The 17548-nt window shown below is 41.8% G+C and overlaps 1 protein-coding gene across 6 annotated transcripts in view; it reads right to left on the bottom strand.

The window, feature by feature from the left end:
- Nucleotides 1-593: 593 nt before the first annotated feature.
- Nucleotides 594-17548, bottom strand: part of LOC120058237 (growth factor receptor-bound protein 14-like) — a 44786-nt gene continuing 27831 nt past the window's right edge. For 5 of the 6 annotated variants that reach the window (XM_039006751.1, XM_039006755.1, XM_039006754.1 and 2 more), the window contains 11 exons: nt 13330-13451; nt 13106-13180; nt 12750-12887; nt 11215-11325; nt 10956-11051; nt 10590-10652; nt 5719-5835; nt 5419-5488; nt 4097-4184; nt 2798-2891; nt 594-2715 (listed from right to left, as the gene is read on the bottom strand). In XM_039006751.1, coding sequence (XP_038862679.1) covers nt 2569-2715; nt 2798-2891; nt 4097-4184; nt 5419-5488; nt 5719-5835; nt 10590-10652; nt 10956-11051; nt 11215-11325; nt 12750-12887; nt 13106-13180; nt 13330-13451 — 1121 coding nt within the window. In that variant the 3' untranslated portion in view covers nt 594-2568. The remainder of the gene's footprint in view (nt 2716-2797; nt 2892-4096; nt 4185-5418; nt 5489-5718; nt 5836-10589; nt 10653-10955; nt 11052-11214; nt 11326-12749; nt 12888-13105; nt 13181-13329; nt 13452-17548) is intronic. The other variant, XR_005477992.1, reaches the window with a different exon arrangement.

Consider the following 17548-nt stretch of genomic DNA (forward strand, 5'->3'; position numbering starts at 1 on the left):
ACCATTACACCACCAGCCTGTACTGTTGACAGCAGGCAGGATTGGGCCATTAACTCATGTTGCTTACGACAAATCCTGACTCTGCCATCAGCGTGACGGACCAGGAATCGGGATTCGTCGGACCAGGTAATGTTTTTCCACTCCTCAATTGTCCAGTGATGGTGATCACGTGCCCACTGGACGAGATGCCGTTCTGCACACCACTGTTGTACTGCACCGTTATTTGCCTGTTTGAGGCCCGCCTGTTCGCTGGAACGATCTCTCATCAACAAGCGGATTTCGCCCACAGGACTGCCGCTGACTGGATGTTTTTTGTTTGTTGCACCATTCTCGGTAAATGAGTGAAAAGCCCAGGAGGCCGGCCATTTCTGAGACACTGGAACTGGCGCGCTTGGCACCGACGATAATACCACGCTCAAAGTCTCTTTAGGTCACTATTATCAGAAATTAGTGTTACCAGTGTTTCAACTACAGTGCAACTAGCATGTCATCTACAACAATATAAATGCAATATTTTCATGAATGTATATACATTTGTGTTTATCTTGTGGCTAATTCTCAATACGTAACAATTATACAACTGAAATCAGACATTTGTTTGCTTCCTTTATTTAGCTTCCTTTATAAAACATGACAGTTCATGACATGCATTACTATTTAAATGCACTGTTCTCCCTCTATGTTAAAAGAAACATTGTATGAAATGCATTGTTAACATGTCTTGGTTATTTAACTTGTTTCAAAGCACAGTACATCTTGTTTCATTATATCGTACTGGTGAAACCGGTCTGTACAAATTGCTGCATGATTACAGTACCATTTCCAAAACGAAGCAACAAACAGTACATGATGTATGTCATAGTTTTGTTGTTTACATCAATATTCAACCATTCCAGGTGCTGCACATGGTTTACCTGAATCTTAAAAAAGACTATAAAACATTAAATGTCAATGTACAACAATTCAGATTTTGATCAATAAAATCACAATATTATACTGTATTTCTATCTTACACTTTGTGGTCTAAATCTAAAATTAGGTCTGGATTCAATCCGTAGTGCCGAAGTTCAGCGCTGCAGTGTGCTTGAAATGTAAAGGTAATTTCCGATTGAGCCGGCATATGCAGCGTTTGCCGTGAATGAAGTCTCCACTAAAACGGGAACATTCCCTTTAAATGTCAATCGGGCAACAAAGTGGAACTTCGGCAATAAGCATTGAATCCGGCCCTTAGTCAAATATTTCTTCTGTGGCTCTTGCTACAACAACAGAGAGCAGTTTTACATGTATTGATTCAAATGCAATCAATACAATTCAAAGTAATGTACAGTGCAGGCTAGTGAAGCACGTTGTTGTGCATGCTCTCTCCTTACAGCGGTCACAGTCCAGCTTAAACAACATGCAACCACTTTGCATTCTCCTCTGCTACTCATACCTCTAAAATATATATTTTTTAATCATAATTTGTTTTAGAAAAATACCTGAATTCCTTGAGATGTGAAAAAAACAACGAGCAACAGCTTAGTTTACCCAGGAGATGACCAAGGCCAGAGGACCACTGTAGCCTACATACTACATTTCCCATCATGCCTTGCCTACAACCTGATAGTAGTGATCCCCTCCTACTGACAAATGACCAGGTTCAGCTTAACTGTGCCAATAATGCACAAATATTATGGCTATACCACACTGGTCATTCTATTCACATGGTGTGAACTGAGTCAAATAGCCACTCTTGCTCTACGGATCCAACAGTTGGCTACGGTAGATGTTCATTCCCATAGAAAGTTGTAATGAGCAAGTAAGCCGATACACATTGCAAACATGATCAGCTCCACATTATATACAGTACATTAACTGAAGTTTGGACTCCACACGAGTCACTGCGGTGTTTGTGATTCGTACCCACACCCGGGCTAACATACAGGGTGAACCAATGGGCTCGCAGTAGAGCCCTCCGGTCACATCAAGTCTACAGTAGATGCACTTTATCCAACACCAGATTTCTCAACACCTGTGGTCACTTCCCACTGAAGTCATTTTAACATCTTGATTTACATTTGGTTGAATTGTCAACTAATGTGAATTCAACAAAAAAACTCACATCAATGGATTAAGGTAAAAAGTTGGGTGACAAAAAAAACGATGAAATTCCTTTACGTTGATGACTTTTTGCAAATCCAATTAGTATTTCACAATGATTCAACGTCATCTCACAGATTTTTGTTGTTGTTGAAATGACATGGAAACCATGTTGATTCAAACTAGTCTGCCCAGTGGGTTGTGACATAGAATCTTCATCTATTTCACATCCTAACACCTCTAATTCATATTTTATTGAAAAACAAAGTCATTACAAAGACCGATTACCACGTTTGTCTCCAAGAGGATGGGTTCTAGTGGGTGATTATAACAGTGGTTTCAGCTGGCTTATGTCTGGCGGTGTTCTCTGTGTCTCCTGTCCAAGGCACGGTAGGGAGGGAGGGATGCATGGGTGGTTGGTTCTCCGGAGGCCCTGGCTGTGATTAAGGTGCCTCTGTATGTATTGGGCCCTGGGAGACCCCTGGCCCCTCAAAGGGTGATCCTGGCACAGTGGTGTTTGAGTTTGCAGGGCAGCACGCCCCGGTTGAGCTGGTAGAACTCCACTAGCTGGATCAGATCAGTGAAGCGTGTGTGACCGTCGTCCAGACTGTAGAACAGATCGCCCTCGTCATCCACCTAACACACACACACACAAGCTTGAGCATGTCATCTAAAAGATAAGAGAAGTGCACATACCAAAACAAGGGGTTATACTCACCGGTAAGATCTGAAAGTGTTTGATTCTCTGTGTGTGGCACAGTGACAGTACAAATGTCTTGGGGTTGCTTTGGCTGTCCCTTAGAAGAAATACTCTGAAAACAAAAGAAAAAATCTCAGTTTCTTCAGGAACACCTTGGGACAATTTTGTAAATGGTATTTCTGTCCGTTTGAAGAAAAAAAAGTGTAGGGAGGAAAATACAAAAGCTACACTGAACAAAAATATAAAACGAAACATGTAAAGTGTTGGTCCCCTGTCTCATGAGCTGAAATATAAAGATCTCCGAAATGTTCCATATGCACAAAAATGTTACGCACACATTTTTGACATTCCAGTTAGTGAGCATTTCTCCTTTGCCAAGACAAGCCATCCGCCTGACAGGTGTGGCATATCGAGAAGCTGATTAAACAGCATGCTCATTACACAGGTGCACCTTGTGCTGGGAACAACAAAAGACCACTCTAAAATGCGCAGTTTTGTCACACAACACAATGCCACAGATGTATCATGTTTTGAGGGAGCGTGCAATTGGCATGCTGACTTCAGGAATGTCCACCAGAGCGCTTGCCAGAAAATGTAATGTACATTTCTCTACCATAAGCAATCCTCAACGTCATTTTAGAGAATTTGGCAGTACGTCCAACTGGTCTCATAACCGCAGACCACATGTATAGTGTTGCGTGGGCAAATGGTTTGCTGATGTCAACGTTGTGACCAGAGATGCGGTGGTGGTTGGGTTAAGGTATGGGCAAGCATAAGCTACGGACAACGAACACAATTACATTTTATCGATGGCAATTTGAATGCACAGAGATACCGTGACGAGATCATGAGGCCCATTGTCGTACACAATTCCTGGAAGCTGAAAATGTCCCAATTCATCCATGACCTGCATACTCACCAGACATGTCACCCATTGAGCATGTTTGGAATGCTCTGGATCGACGCGTACGACAGCGTGTTCCAGTTACAGCCAATACCCAGCAACTTCGCACAGCCACTGAAGAGGACTGGGACAACATTCCACAGGCCACAATCAACAGCCTGATCAATACTATGCGAAGGAGATGAGGCAAATGGTGGTCACATCAGATTCAGATTGTTTTTCTGATCAACGCTGCTCCATTTTTTTTTTTTAAGGTGTCTGTGGCCAACATGTGAAATCCATAGATTAGGGCCTAATTCATTTAAATTTACTGATTTCCTTTGAAATCGTTGCATGTTGCGTTGATATTTTTGTTCAGTATATTTAGAGTTCTTTGCGACAAAACACACAGAAAAGTGTCTGATGCTGCTCACCCATCAATCAGACCTTGTTGAGTGATCAAGCGGTGTGCCTCATCTCTGGACAGTTTGCTGTGGAACCAGGGCTGGGCCATATGGAGGGCTGCAAAACACACAGGGCGACCATGGTGAATTTCATTAGGCACCAAATGGAGGAAAACATACACACTCTTAGAAAAAAAAGGTGCTATCTAAAACCTAAAAGGGTTCTTCAGCTGTCCCCATAAGAGAAACCTTTGAAGACCCCTTTTTAGTTCCAGGTAGAACCCTTTACACAAACGATTCTACATGGAATCAAAAACGGTTCTCCAATGGGGACAGCCGAAGAAACCCTTTTGGAACCTTTTTTTCTAAGTGTGCAGAAACTGGGAGGGGCTGTCCTGAAATTGTCCAATAAGAAATTATTGTTTTTGTTTTCAGTTGTAAAATGGATGAATACCACCCATGAATATGACCCCACCCCATTCTGCACGGTTGGTTAATGACTTGTAAGTAAGCATTTCACGGTATGTTGTATTTGGCGCATGTGACAGATAAAATTTGATTTGACGCCGGAAGGGAGTAGACACTGGTGGCGGAGTCATTAAATTAGCTACTTGTATAATCTTTGCATTGTAATTTCAGAAAATGTCCATAATATATCTGCAGTTATAGTGGAATGATAGTGATTCACAATATTTTTTCACCCCAAAATTATTGTGGGCCAATTCAAAATCGTATTCTAAAATACAGACTTTCTATTTGACAACAAAAGCCAGACCGGCTTCTGGGAAAACTGCACCCTCCCTCTCATTGGCGTCACTAAGAGGCATGGTCATCTCCTCCTCGATCACATTGAACAAAAGCAGACTGGGGAAAGCGGACAATGTAGAAGTCGCGCTATTATTTCGTGGTTGCTAAAATTCTACACTCGTCGCTGAAGTTCAGTTTATGTGAGAAAACAATCCCTGAATGGTGTAGGGAATCATTGTACCATCTAAATGGCTGTGAAATATCTTTTCAATAACAAAAAAATATTGTTTTTACGGCTGTTTGGTCCATGCTATACGTTACCCCATTGAAATTGAAATTTTAAATCATTAGGGTTAAGGTTAGGGTTTAGGATAGGTCCAAGGATTCTGGACTGCACTAACCTCTTCACCATGTTAACAGGAAAATGGGATACGGGGGAGGGGGGTTGTTTGGAATACAGCATAGGTGTTGTTACAATTCACCTAGATTCCACATGGTTGATACATTCTACATGTAGCACCTTTAAGTGTATTTGGTCAGGAGGGATGTGACTGCATTCCTGGGAGTTGCTGCCTGCATGGTAAAAAAAATGGCCTTCTACTAACCTATGTTTGACATGGGACTCTGGGAGGTGGATGGGCTTCCATGGGAGCTCAGACGGTGGCAGCTTTTCCTCTGAAGGGAAGGAGAGGAGGAGTCCAAGTATCACACGCTTGGACTATTTTCACATGGGTGCATCATCATTTCACACCTTATACACATTTTGGGCATTGACAAAGCATCTGTTGTCAGGTATTCAGTCATGGTAAAATAATCCTTTAAGCACTATTGCAGGACCAGTGTGTCACTAGTGTGTCATGCTGAGTAGAGAGACATGATGTCAGAGAGAGAACCAAATGGCCTACCCTCCATGAGAGCCCCTCCTCCACGGCTACGGACAGCGCCTCCGATGGGTTCTCGATCACCCGGCTCTTGTGTCCTGAGAAGTCCATGGCCACCAAGGAGTTCTCGGAGATACTTCTCTGGAAATGTACATCATGTTTGAGGTAGTATATATTATTACGAGTATACAGGGTAACAGTGTTTGAAATTTAGAAAATATGTGTACAGATGGTGAGTGAAAGGTTATAGGAGAAGCACATTCATGCTTTCTGTGTGTGGTATTGTGCTGCCATCTAGTGTCTGAGAAGTGTGACTTGAGTATAATTTCTAGATGATTCCGAGCAGAATGTGCTCAAGTGACTGGAGATTAGAGCGGTTTGGAATAGAATGACACAGAGCATTGACGGTAGTCCCTTAAACTCTCATAGCCACTGGTTCTAAATAATCACACACAAAATAAAATATTTCTTATCAGGATTAGGATTGTTATATTGTTGCTGCCTTGCTATGTTGTTGTCTTAGGTCTCGCTTTATGTAGTGTTGTCTCTCTTGTTGTGATGTGTGTTTTGTCCTATATTTATTTATTTATTTTTAATCCCAGGCCCCCGTCCCCGCAGGAGGCCTTTTGCCTTTTGGTAGGCCGTCATTGTAAATAAGAATTTGTTCTTAACTGACTTACCTAGTTAAATAAAAAAATGAAAACCTAACCTCAGGAAAGGGAGATACCTAGTCAGTTGTACAACTGAATGCATTCAACTGAAATGTGTCTGAATCAGAGAGGTGCGGGGGAGGGGGGGGCTGCCATAATCGACATCCACATTTTCGGCACCCGGAGAACAGTGGGTTAGTTGTAACAAAGTGACTAGTGTTGACTTTAAGGTAGAAACATGTGAATCCTTCTTAGACTTTTCTCCGGTCCATTCAGATGATGTAAATATAATGCTGGCGTTCCCGGACATCAGTGTGCAAACAAACTGATTGCTCCTTTCCTTGACATGTCTCAATTTTCAGTTTGGTTTCGTTAAGATCTAATTCTCTGTCCGGCGGTCTAGTCTAGCGGCGTGCTGTGCTCTAGGCCAGGGGCCAACTACTATAATATACAGTCATTATTGCTCATCAATCATTTTGGACCAGTCTATATGTCAGTGCTGGGGGTTGGTCTAGCGCAGGGGTACTCAACTACTATAATATACAGTCATTATTGCTCATCAATCATTTTGGACCAGTCTATATGTCAGTGCTGGGGGTTGGTCTAGCGCAGGGGTACTCAACTACTATAATATACAGTCATTATTGCTCATCAATCATTTTGGACCAGTCTATATGTCAGTGCTGGGGGTTGGTCTAGCGCAGGGGTACTCAACTACTATAATATACAGTCATTATTGCTCATCAATCATTTTGGACCAGTCTATATGTCAGTGCTGGGGGTTGGTCTAGCGCAGGGGTACTCAACTACTATAATATACAGTCATTATTGCTCATCAATCATTTTGGACCAGTCTATATGTCAGTGCTGGGGGTTGGTCTAGCGCAGGGGTACTCAACTACTATAATATACAGTCATTATTGCTCATCGATCATCTTGGACCAGTCTATATGTCAGTGCTGGGGGTTGGTCTAGCGCAGGGGTACTCAACTACTATAATATACAGTCATTATTGCTCATCAATCATTTTGGACCAGTCTATATGTCAGTGCTGGGGGTTGGTCTAGCGCAGGGGTACTCAACTACTATTTGAGAAGGTTCCTAGGTGGCAAAGGTCAGGATGGATATCGTCCTTTATCGGCGTTGTGGTACAGCCGCAGTAACAAACATAGTCGTCCACGACTTAGGAAACATGTTGTTATATAAAATGTACATTAAATACAGAAAATGAGCTACAACTTATTTTGAATGCAAACATGTGCAACATTGCAGAAGAACACAAGTGGTTGCATTACTGTCTGTGCATAAAGTGCACTGTGAGCTTGAATTATAATAAAATAAAGTACATGTTTTCTGGAGAACAAAGGAGAGTTGAACAAAAACAATAATCTGAATGCACAGAATGTCTCTGTGGGCCGTGCAATATTCATGTAGAAGTCACTCTGGGCCTTGCATCAATGAGAGAAATGACACTTTCTATCTCCTGACAATGTTTTGAACTTTGGCACAAAATGGTGTGAGAGCAACTCTGAGACACTGGTGCCGTTGTTCATTGCTGAACATAGAGCGGTATTTGTTTTAATAAAGTTAATTGTGGAGAAAGCTGATTCACAGCTGTATGCGGAGCCAAACATGGTCAGGATGTATAGTGCCAGTTTCTTGAGAACAGGGACATCAGCTGCAGGCACCATCTTTCCCCAGAAAGTAACAGGGTCACAGTCACCAGTCTGCTCCTTCAAAGACACATTTTCTTGCAGCTCAATCAACTCCATTTGCAGTGAGGCAACATCTACCCATCTGAAGATCTGTTTTGCTTCTTCTGACAACTTTGTCACATTTGTGACCAAGAAGGGGTTCTGGATGAGCAGCAGCAGTTCTCTTCCAACCGTGAAGTCATCAAAGCGAGCCTTTAAGTTTTCCATCAGCTTCTGGATGAAATCAACATGGTTTGGGAACATCTTTGTCTCCCTGCATTTGCACCAGAAGATTGGGGAAGTGGACAAGTTCTCCCTGGAGATCATTCTTGAAAAGCTCCAATTTCTTCTGGAAAGCCCGGACTGCTGTTATCACATCACACACTGTGTTGTGCCATCCCTGCAGCTTAACATTCAGTTGATTAAGGTGTGATGTAATGTCTGTCAAAAATGCAACTGTTCCCATCTTCTCCTCATCTTCCAAAAACTCCAAAAACTGAGTTGCCTTGTCACTCTTTTGCTCTGATAAGAAAGCTTTGATTTCTTCCTGAATGGCCCAAAAGCGTTCCCAAACTCGGCCTTTGCTGAGTCACCCGACATTGTTGTGCAGTAGTAAGTGAGCAGAATTGGCATTGGCCTCTGTCAGAATGCTTCGTAGAAGACGGTATTGTAAGGATGATGTGGCTCTCAAAAAATGGATAAGTTTCATCATCGTTGTCATGACCTCAGAATACTCTTTTCCCAGACTGGCACACAGAACAGATTGATGGATTATGCAGTGGTATGATGTCAGGTCACGGTGGTCCTCTTTTAAACGTGCAACCAGTCCCCTCCCTCTTCCTAACATGGCTGGAGCGCCATCTGTGATGGAGACCACAGACTTCAGATCTAGCCTGCTTTTTGTCAGCATCGCTTTGATGGCCTCATGGGATATCCTCTCCCTGTGTGTGTGCTTCTTGATTTGTTAAGCCCAACAGCTCCCCACAGAATTATAAAATCTGACAAACACCAGAAGCTGGGCACTATCAGTGTCATCTGTTGATTCATCCACAGCTAATGGAATGCGTGGTGCATTCTGAATGGCCTCATCAAGTTGTGAAGTCAAATCTTCAGCTAATATTTCAGTTCTCCTCATTGCTGTGGAATCTGACAGTGGGATCGGTTTGATCTTTTCTCTGAGCTCATCTTTTTGTTGACCTTAAAGCAAGGTGTCAGCAACTTCACACATGCATTATTTTACCATCTCAGCGTCTGAAAAGGTTTTGGTTGTGTTTTCCCAAAACCCAGGCTATCCTCAGTGAACACTCCATTGTACGTTGTTGGGCTGTCAGGGAATCGACAAGGACTTCTGGTGGACCTCTCATATTGGAATTTTAGTTGGTTCATCTGGTTTGTTCTCACCTCCGTGTTCAGAGGATACGTTTGATCTAAATTACTATGCCTGGTGTCATAATGGCGCTTAACATGGGCACTTTTCACGAGGGCTACGGACTCACTGCATATCAACCACATTGGTTTTGTGCAAGTTGCGGGTAGAATAAATACATACTGTTCCGTCCACTTGTCTTTGATTATTTGGTTTTCAGGGCCAGCTTTTCATTTTGTTTTAACAAGCCATATTAACAAAGATACTGGTAACTAAGCTCCCACCTGTGATATTAACAGTTGAACCGCGGTCAAATCTTTCTGCCTGCTTGTCCCAAGGTTCCGCAGAGGATATTTGGATTGATGTTATTGGGTAAGACGCGGCCTCTTGTATTTGCATATAACCACGCGATTGGATTAGACAGGGCACTAGTTGAGGTGGGCGTTGTTTTTGAGAGAAAGAGAGGTTGCTGAGTTAGAGGCCGATGCGCCCGGTAGATTTTTTAAAAAGCTGTCAAAAATAATTGATTAACTTTATATAACAAAATGTGACGTTGTCCGGTCCGTATTGACCCTTCTCTGGGTCCGAACCCGGACTGCGATCCGCCAGTTGAGTTTGGCTGCTCTAGGCTGTAGCGGCTGTACGGCAGGGTAAAGGAGATTAAGCAGCGCCATGACCCCTCTACAGTATATCCTGTACCCTAACCTAATATACTCCCCAAGCATGTTCCCGGAAGCTGGGTTAGTCTAGGTGTGCATCCCAAATGGCACCCTTTCCCCAGTTATAGTACACTACTTTTGACCACAAGTGCACTACTGTACATAGAGAATCGGGTGCCATTTGAGATGCATCCTAGCCCTTCCCTTTGCAGCGCTGAGCTCAGGGTCCCAGACCCATGCCTGGACACTCTGTGCATTCCTCTGACAGCAAAGTAGAAGTGACGAGGTGTTAAGTCTGAGAGCAGCTGATCTCGGGTTATTTTTAGAGGAGCCAGGCTCCTCGAACATGTTCCAGTGCCCAAAATAGAACATGTGTTTACTCATAAAGAATACTGGAATTTGAGGGGGAAACGCTTTCATTTTAGACTATTCTAGAAGATCACTCCGGTATGACTACTAGACTGTGTGTTCTGGGTCATGTGCTTTAAACAGTGTACCGGCACATTGATATTTACACACCACTTACCATAGGTGAAGCTTTCTGTTTCTGGTGTGGTTGAATGAAGTTTTGGTACAGCTGCAACCCATACTGCAACACAAAACAGTAGGTGATAACGTTGTTCAGTAAGCACCGATCAGACATGATGAGGCATGGATGGATGGCATACAGTAGTCAGTTGGGGGTCAGGAAAGACCACACTACTAGAGTTGTGCTGACTTTGGAGATCTGGAGACACTTGACAGAGGTCGCATCCCCAATGGCACCCTGTTCCCTACATAGTGCACCACTATGACCCCTGGTCAAAGGTGGTGCACTATATAGGGAATAGGGTGTACATTTGGGACGCACACAGACAGAGGATGTGATAAGGGGGCAGCATGGTGACTGTACCTTAAAGAGGCGCATGGCAGTGACCCAGCAGGTTCTGGTTTGCTCATCATCTGCACACAACAGCTTGAGGTCTCGGGGAGAGCCACGCTTAGTAGACTGGAGGATCATCATGAAGAGAAAGCATGAGTTTATCAAACAGAACTCGGAAATGACTTTCCTTTCCTTAATTGCGCCTGATGGGATAAATACAGTTCCATTGAATAACTTAACATTGTAAAACACCAAAGTATAGGTTTATGGATAGAAAATGCAAAAGTACCTTGACACAGAAGCCATAGTCCGTCGGCGCTCCGTGTATCTTCTTCGCCGATAGTAACGTGTAGACGTCGCCGTCACTGAACTCGGCAATAAACTGGAGATGCCTTGGTTCCTGTGAATAGAGAACAAGAAACGTCTCAAATCTCCACATGCCTTTCAGTGTTCATTATTGTGTTTATGTCACATCACCCCCCAACACACGATGCTCCATTGCAACCAGGGGTAGCCTCAAGCCTCAAGTTCCATTACAAATCCAACTATGTGAGGGATCGGGGTAGAAATGTGAACAATGCAGGGTTGCCCAGTGTGAGGACAGATGCTAAGCAAGTGCCCTGGTCGATTGTGATCACAGACTAAAAGTGATCGTTGTTTTAGCTGCAGACTCCTTCGAGCTGAGAGGTGGGACAAGGTTGGCACACTTCAACATAGTCAAGCAAATAGTATTGCCCTATCCATTACACTGTAGGTGTGGCTAGTATGTATATTTAGTGTTAAAGATAGGACCAAATATGTGACAAAGTGATAGGAGCTTTATTAATACTATAAGCATACTGTCAGGGAGCCAAAGCAAAGGAGCACAAAGCAAACCATTGTTGAAACTATGTGACTGCGACACAACATTCTCACTTCCCTGTTGCACAGTGTCAAGCACAGGTACAGTCAAGTCCATAATTATTGGCACCCTTGATAAAGATTAGCAAAAAATACTATATCAAATAAATACAAATCTATTTCTCTGAGCAATTGTATTATTATAAAAAAATATAATTTCAACCCCAAATGTTTTTGCATACAATTTAGCTCAGTATTTGAATTATTTATTTTATAGAGTATTTTTTGCCCATCTTTATCAAGGTTAGAATAATTATGGACTTGACTGTAGGTATAGTTGTCTGGGTATGTGTTGACTGACTGGCAATGTGTATGACACCAACCAAAATTGTAGCCAAAACCAATGTACACATGAGCATAAATCACATCATATCAAACAAAAATAATTAAATCAAATCTAACTTCTGTTACTAATTGGATTGCCTATATTGGAGATTGCAAACCCGGGTCATTTTGTGCTCTAGTCTAAAGAACAGCTCTTCTGTAGTTGGGAGAGGGGGAAGTGGTTGGTTTGGCACAGTGCTGTGCAGGTCTAAGATTCACCTGTCATCCATGGGTGTTGAGGGCTCAGTCCTTGGCAGTGGCATGCCATCTGACCTGAGGGAAAGCTAGCTCAACCAGTTCCACAGAGCAGCCAGGGAACAATAGAGCTAGCTACTCCCCTACTGTACACCACACCACTCTGGCAAATTGACACAGGCTTCTCACATGAACCCATAAAGCAGCAGGTAAAACAAGTTCAGTTCTCTCCTTAAACCTACTTGCTTTTTTGCAAAAACGTTTTTTGAAGGAAATCTTTGTAATTCATATTGTAATCCATTAAAGGCCATGTTTCATTGAAATCTGGAAAAACGTGACAACAGTTACTTTAATATTGAAACATTTATAGACTACACACTTATATAACAAATGCTATTGACTGACCTTTGATGTCCCCTTGTTTGAGAAGTAGAGACCTGACCTCCTCAACACAAAGTAGAACTTCTTCCAAGACTTCCTGCCTTGTTCTTTGGCATGGAGGTGCCCATGGATCTCTGGACAAGTGCTTGAGTTGAGAAATGTCTGTCGGACAGAAAAATAGTCCTTAAATACTGTAGCAGCAACACTGAGGGGCGGTTTCCCGGACACAGATTAAGCCTGGTCTTGGAGAACAGAGAATCTGGATCGAGTCTCTTCGAAAGTGCTTTTTTTTACCCTTTGCTTAATCTGTGTCCAGGAAACTGGCCCTAACTCTGTAACTTTAAAGTGAAGCAACATGTAGAATGTTGCTTAATAGATACCTGTATTAGCTGAGAATGGTCCATAATCCCATTGGTTTCACTTGATAAGGACACCATGTCATCTGGGAAAAAATCCTATCAATATGAAAAACAACATCAGTCATAACACACAGGCTCTTTACATCAGCTATCCATTACTGGTCCAGCTCAGTGCATTTAGAAAACAGGCCGTATAATGTACTAATTAGTTCACAATTGTTTTGCTAATCACACCCTGGTCTTACCAGCGGTTTATTGAAGAATTCATATTTGGCATAGTTCTTCCGGAAATATAGGCGACTCTCTGTGTCCATGCCCCACCCGGACAGCACCTCCATCACAGATTCATGGTCTTCTATGGTTCTTTCTGGTCAAAACAAGAGAAAGAAATGTCAACGTAGAGACCACAAAAGACAAAAGAAAGAGAGGGAGAGGAAAGTGAGATGAATAAAGTTAGTAAAATCTACAGTATCCAACCATGTTCCTCATCACAATACCATATAGTCAAACATTAAAGGTTTAGAATAAAGTTCTCAGAAGTTCAAACATATAATCAGGATCATACAGTACACATTACAGTGGTTATAGCTGTTCAGAATCATAATAGTAATATAAACTGGTTTAGTGCCCACGGCCCACATACAGTACAATAAGGCCTGTGTCAGAGCAGGGCATGTGCTTTGCTACCTCTAAAACCGTGCAGATTGATTATTAACCCTTTAATTAGAGATAGATGAATACATAGCTTAAGGTGGGAGTTACAGTACGAGTCCTGGCTCTGTGGGTATTATTATTTAGATGTATTATCTAACATTACTCAAATGAAAGTGAACTGTTACAATGGAAAGCAGTCATTTGGAGGCAGTCGTCTGGACACTGGAACACTGCACAGCCGTTTGAGGCCAAGTCATTCCCATAGTATGACCAAAGTCGAGGCAAGGTGGTGGGGTGCTGGTTATGCTGGTCTGGATGGTTTGTGCTGTTTGTACTGTTTCCAAACTTTGCATCTGCACTGTTCAAGTAAATGTGATTTTGTCAAATAAATGGAGGAAATGGTTAAAAGTCGTCCTTGTGCATAGAGTTGTATGGTTTAACTTTGCAATCATTGTTTTTTGTTTGGCATAATATACGTCTCAGCAGCATTCTGTTACCGTGGAATTGCCCGGCAATGTCTCTCTAGTATCTTTAGTGGCCTATTTTTACAAATGTATTCATTAGGAATCCCATTTCATGTCTGAAAAGCAGCTTTTCATCTCAACACGAGCACCGCATTAAGTGCTGAGAGGCTTTACGCAAAATATTACATCTACAGTACCAGTCAAAAGTTTGGACACACCTTTATTTTTATTTTTTTTACAATTTTCTACATTATAGAATAATAGTGAAGACATCAAAACTATGAAATAACACATATGGAATTATGTAGTAATCAAAAAAAAGTGTTAAATCAAAATATATTTTATATTTGTGATTCATCAAAGTAGGTGTGTCCAAACGTTTGACTGATGTTGTAATTTGAGCAGCACTTCATTACAAACTCAGTGAAAGCAGATGCACTTCAACTAATTGTACAAGAGGAGCACACGCTTTATTTGGCTTGACCAAGATTATGAGTGAATCAGGCCACATATCGTTATAGGAGGTTCTAAGGGCTCTAAAAGGTTAAGAGGAACTGATGTGTGGGTGTCCCATTTCATCAAGGACCTCTCCGTTAATCTTTCCCTCGATCCTGACTAGTCTCCCAGTCCCTGCTGCTGAAAAACATCCACACAGCATGATGCTGCCACCACCATGCTTCACCATAGGGATGGTGCCAGGTTTCATCAGACCAGATAATCTTGTTTATCATGGTCTGAGAGTCCTTTAGGTGACTTTTTGGCAAACTCCAAGCGGGCTGTCATGTGCCTTTTAGTGAGGAGTGACAACCATCTGGCAACTCTACCATTAAGGCCTGATTGGTGGAGTGCTGCAGAGATGGTTGTCCTTCTGGAAGGTTCTCCCATCTCGACAGAGGAACTCTGGAGCTCGGTCAGAGTGACCATTGAATTCTTGGTCACCTCCCTGACCAAGGCCTTTCTCCCCTGATTGCTCAGTTTGGCTGGGCGGCCAGCTCTAGGAAAAGACTTAGTGGTTCCAAACTTCTTCCATTTAAGAATGATGGAGGCCACTGTATTCTTGGGGACCTTCAAATGCTGCAGAATTTTTTTGGTGCCCTTCCCCAGATCTGTGCCTCAACAGAATCCTGTCTCGGAGTTCTATGGACAATTCCTTTGATCTCATGGCTTGGTTGTTGCGCTGACATGCAGTGTCTGTGGGACCTTATATATACAGGTGTGTGCCTTTTCAATTGAATTTACGACAGGTGGACTCCAGTTGTAGAAACATCTCAAGAATGATCCATGGAAACAGGGTGCACCTGAGCTCAGTTGAGTCTCATAGCAAAGGGTCTGAGTACTTATGTAAATACGTTTATTTTTATACATTTGCAAAAAAATTCTAAAACCTGTTTTCGCTTTGTCATTATGGGGTATTGTGTGTAGATTGATGAGGATTTAAATGTAATCCATTTTAGAATAAGGCTGTAATGTAACAAAATGTAGAAAAAGGGAAGGAGTCTGAATACTTTCTGAATGCAATGATTCATCATCAGGAAACAATAGACTCTACAAGAATAGAAGAGAAGCCACGTTTAGCTGACATTTTGACACATTTAATTTCCAAAGTACTACAATAAACTTTGACTGGTTAATTTCGGTTTTCATTCATCTAAAATTACCAAATGTTCCCGTAACAACATATACTGGGGGGTGGAATTATTAATTTCTCAATTAACATTAATCTCAAAAAAAAAAATGTGTATTGAAAATTAGCAGGAGACTCAGAGGAACACAGGAAACTTTGAGACACACTTTACTAAACTGGTTGAATGAGAACAGCACATTTCCAGCTAAATCAATGCTTAAAGACTCCGTTAAATAATGAACAGAACAGATGGGTAAGTTATGCAATCTAAGTGTGAAGAATGCTGCTGAGAAATGGTTAGAAGATAGAAGACAAGAGTCACTTTTGCTGCACAATTCAGTGTTTGCTGACCAACTTGTGGTACCAAAGAGCAGAATCACACTGGTGTGCCACAGAAAGAGTAACTGTTATTTTTTTTGTCAACAATCTACACATGTGTTTCTGCAATATCGAAGTGTTTAAAAAATAAAATAAATATTAGAAATTAAATAACTTAAAAATAGTTGTGGCATAAGTACTCAGCTCCATGAGTCAACAAATGTTAGAAACACATTGGACATCAATTACAGCTGTACGTCTTCTTGGTTAAATCTATAAAGATCTTTGCACACCTGGACTGTGCAATATTTGCCCATTATTATTTTCTGAATTCTTCAAGCTCTGTCAAGATGTTGGGGATTATGGCTAGACAGCCATAGATTTTCCATCAAATTTAAGTCAAAACTGGGTATCACATTATTTTAAGGTATACATATTAGTCACTAATTAGTAGTTTATAAGTGTGTATATAAGCAGCTAAGAAGGTATTTATTCCGTGTTATTAGTCATGTATTAGGCCTTAAGTATTTTCTTATTCAAACATAAGTCATATTACTGGTCAATCATTGATAACTTCATTGTTAGCCATAATAAATACACATTAGTCGTTAATTAAGAGCAAGTTACACAACATTTAAGTCATTTAGCAGACGCTCTTATCCAGAGCGACTTACAAATTGGTGCATTCACCTTATGATATCCAGTGGAACAGCCACTTTACAATAGTGCATCTAAATCTTTTAAGGGGGGGGGGGGGGGGGGGTTAGAAGGATTACTTTATCCTATCCTAGGTATTCCTTAAAGAGGTGGGGTTTCAGGTGTTTCCGGAAGGTGGTGATTGACTCCGCTGTCCTGGCGTCGTGAGGGAGTTTGTTCCACCATTGGGGTGCCAGAGCAGCGAAGAAACAGGCTTTTAGTAAGCGGTCTCAATATGGGACTAATAAAGTCATAGTACTGTACCTTAAAATGTGTTCCCTGCTCTGAATTGTGGCCACATTTTTACTTGAAAAATAATCTTTACAGAAATGACCTCATTGGACAGAAAGGGTCACACAGAAAACATGCCATACAGAAAACATCCCAGTCAACATTTGATGTAAACACCACAAAACATCCATATATTTGAATGTTGGCTGTATGGCGTATATTATGTATTATGAAATGCAAAGGAGCACACCTCCTGTCACGCCCTGGCCTTAGTATTCTTTGTTTTCTTTATTATTTTAGTTAGGTCAGGGTGTGACATGGGGAATGTTTGTGTTTTGTCATTTTTGGGTGGTTATATGGTAAAGGGGGTGTTGGGTGTAGTGTATGAGTTTGTGTTGAGTGAATGTTTCTAGGTATGTCTATGGTTGAGTGAATGTGTCTAGGTATGTCTATGGTTGCCTGAGTGGTTCTCAATCA

Source organism: Salvelinus namaycush, chromosome 13 (genome assembly GCF_016432855.1).
Source record: "Salvelinus namaycush isolate Seneca chromosome 13, SaNama_1.0, whole genome shotgun sequence".
NCBI lineage: Eukaryota > Metazoa > Chordata > Actinopteri > Salmoniformes > Salmonidae > Salvelinus > Salvelinus namaycush.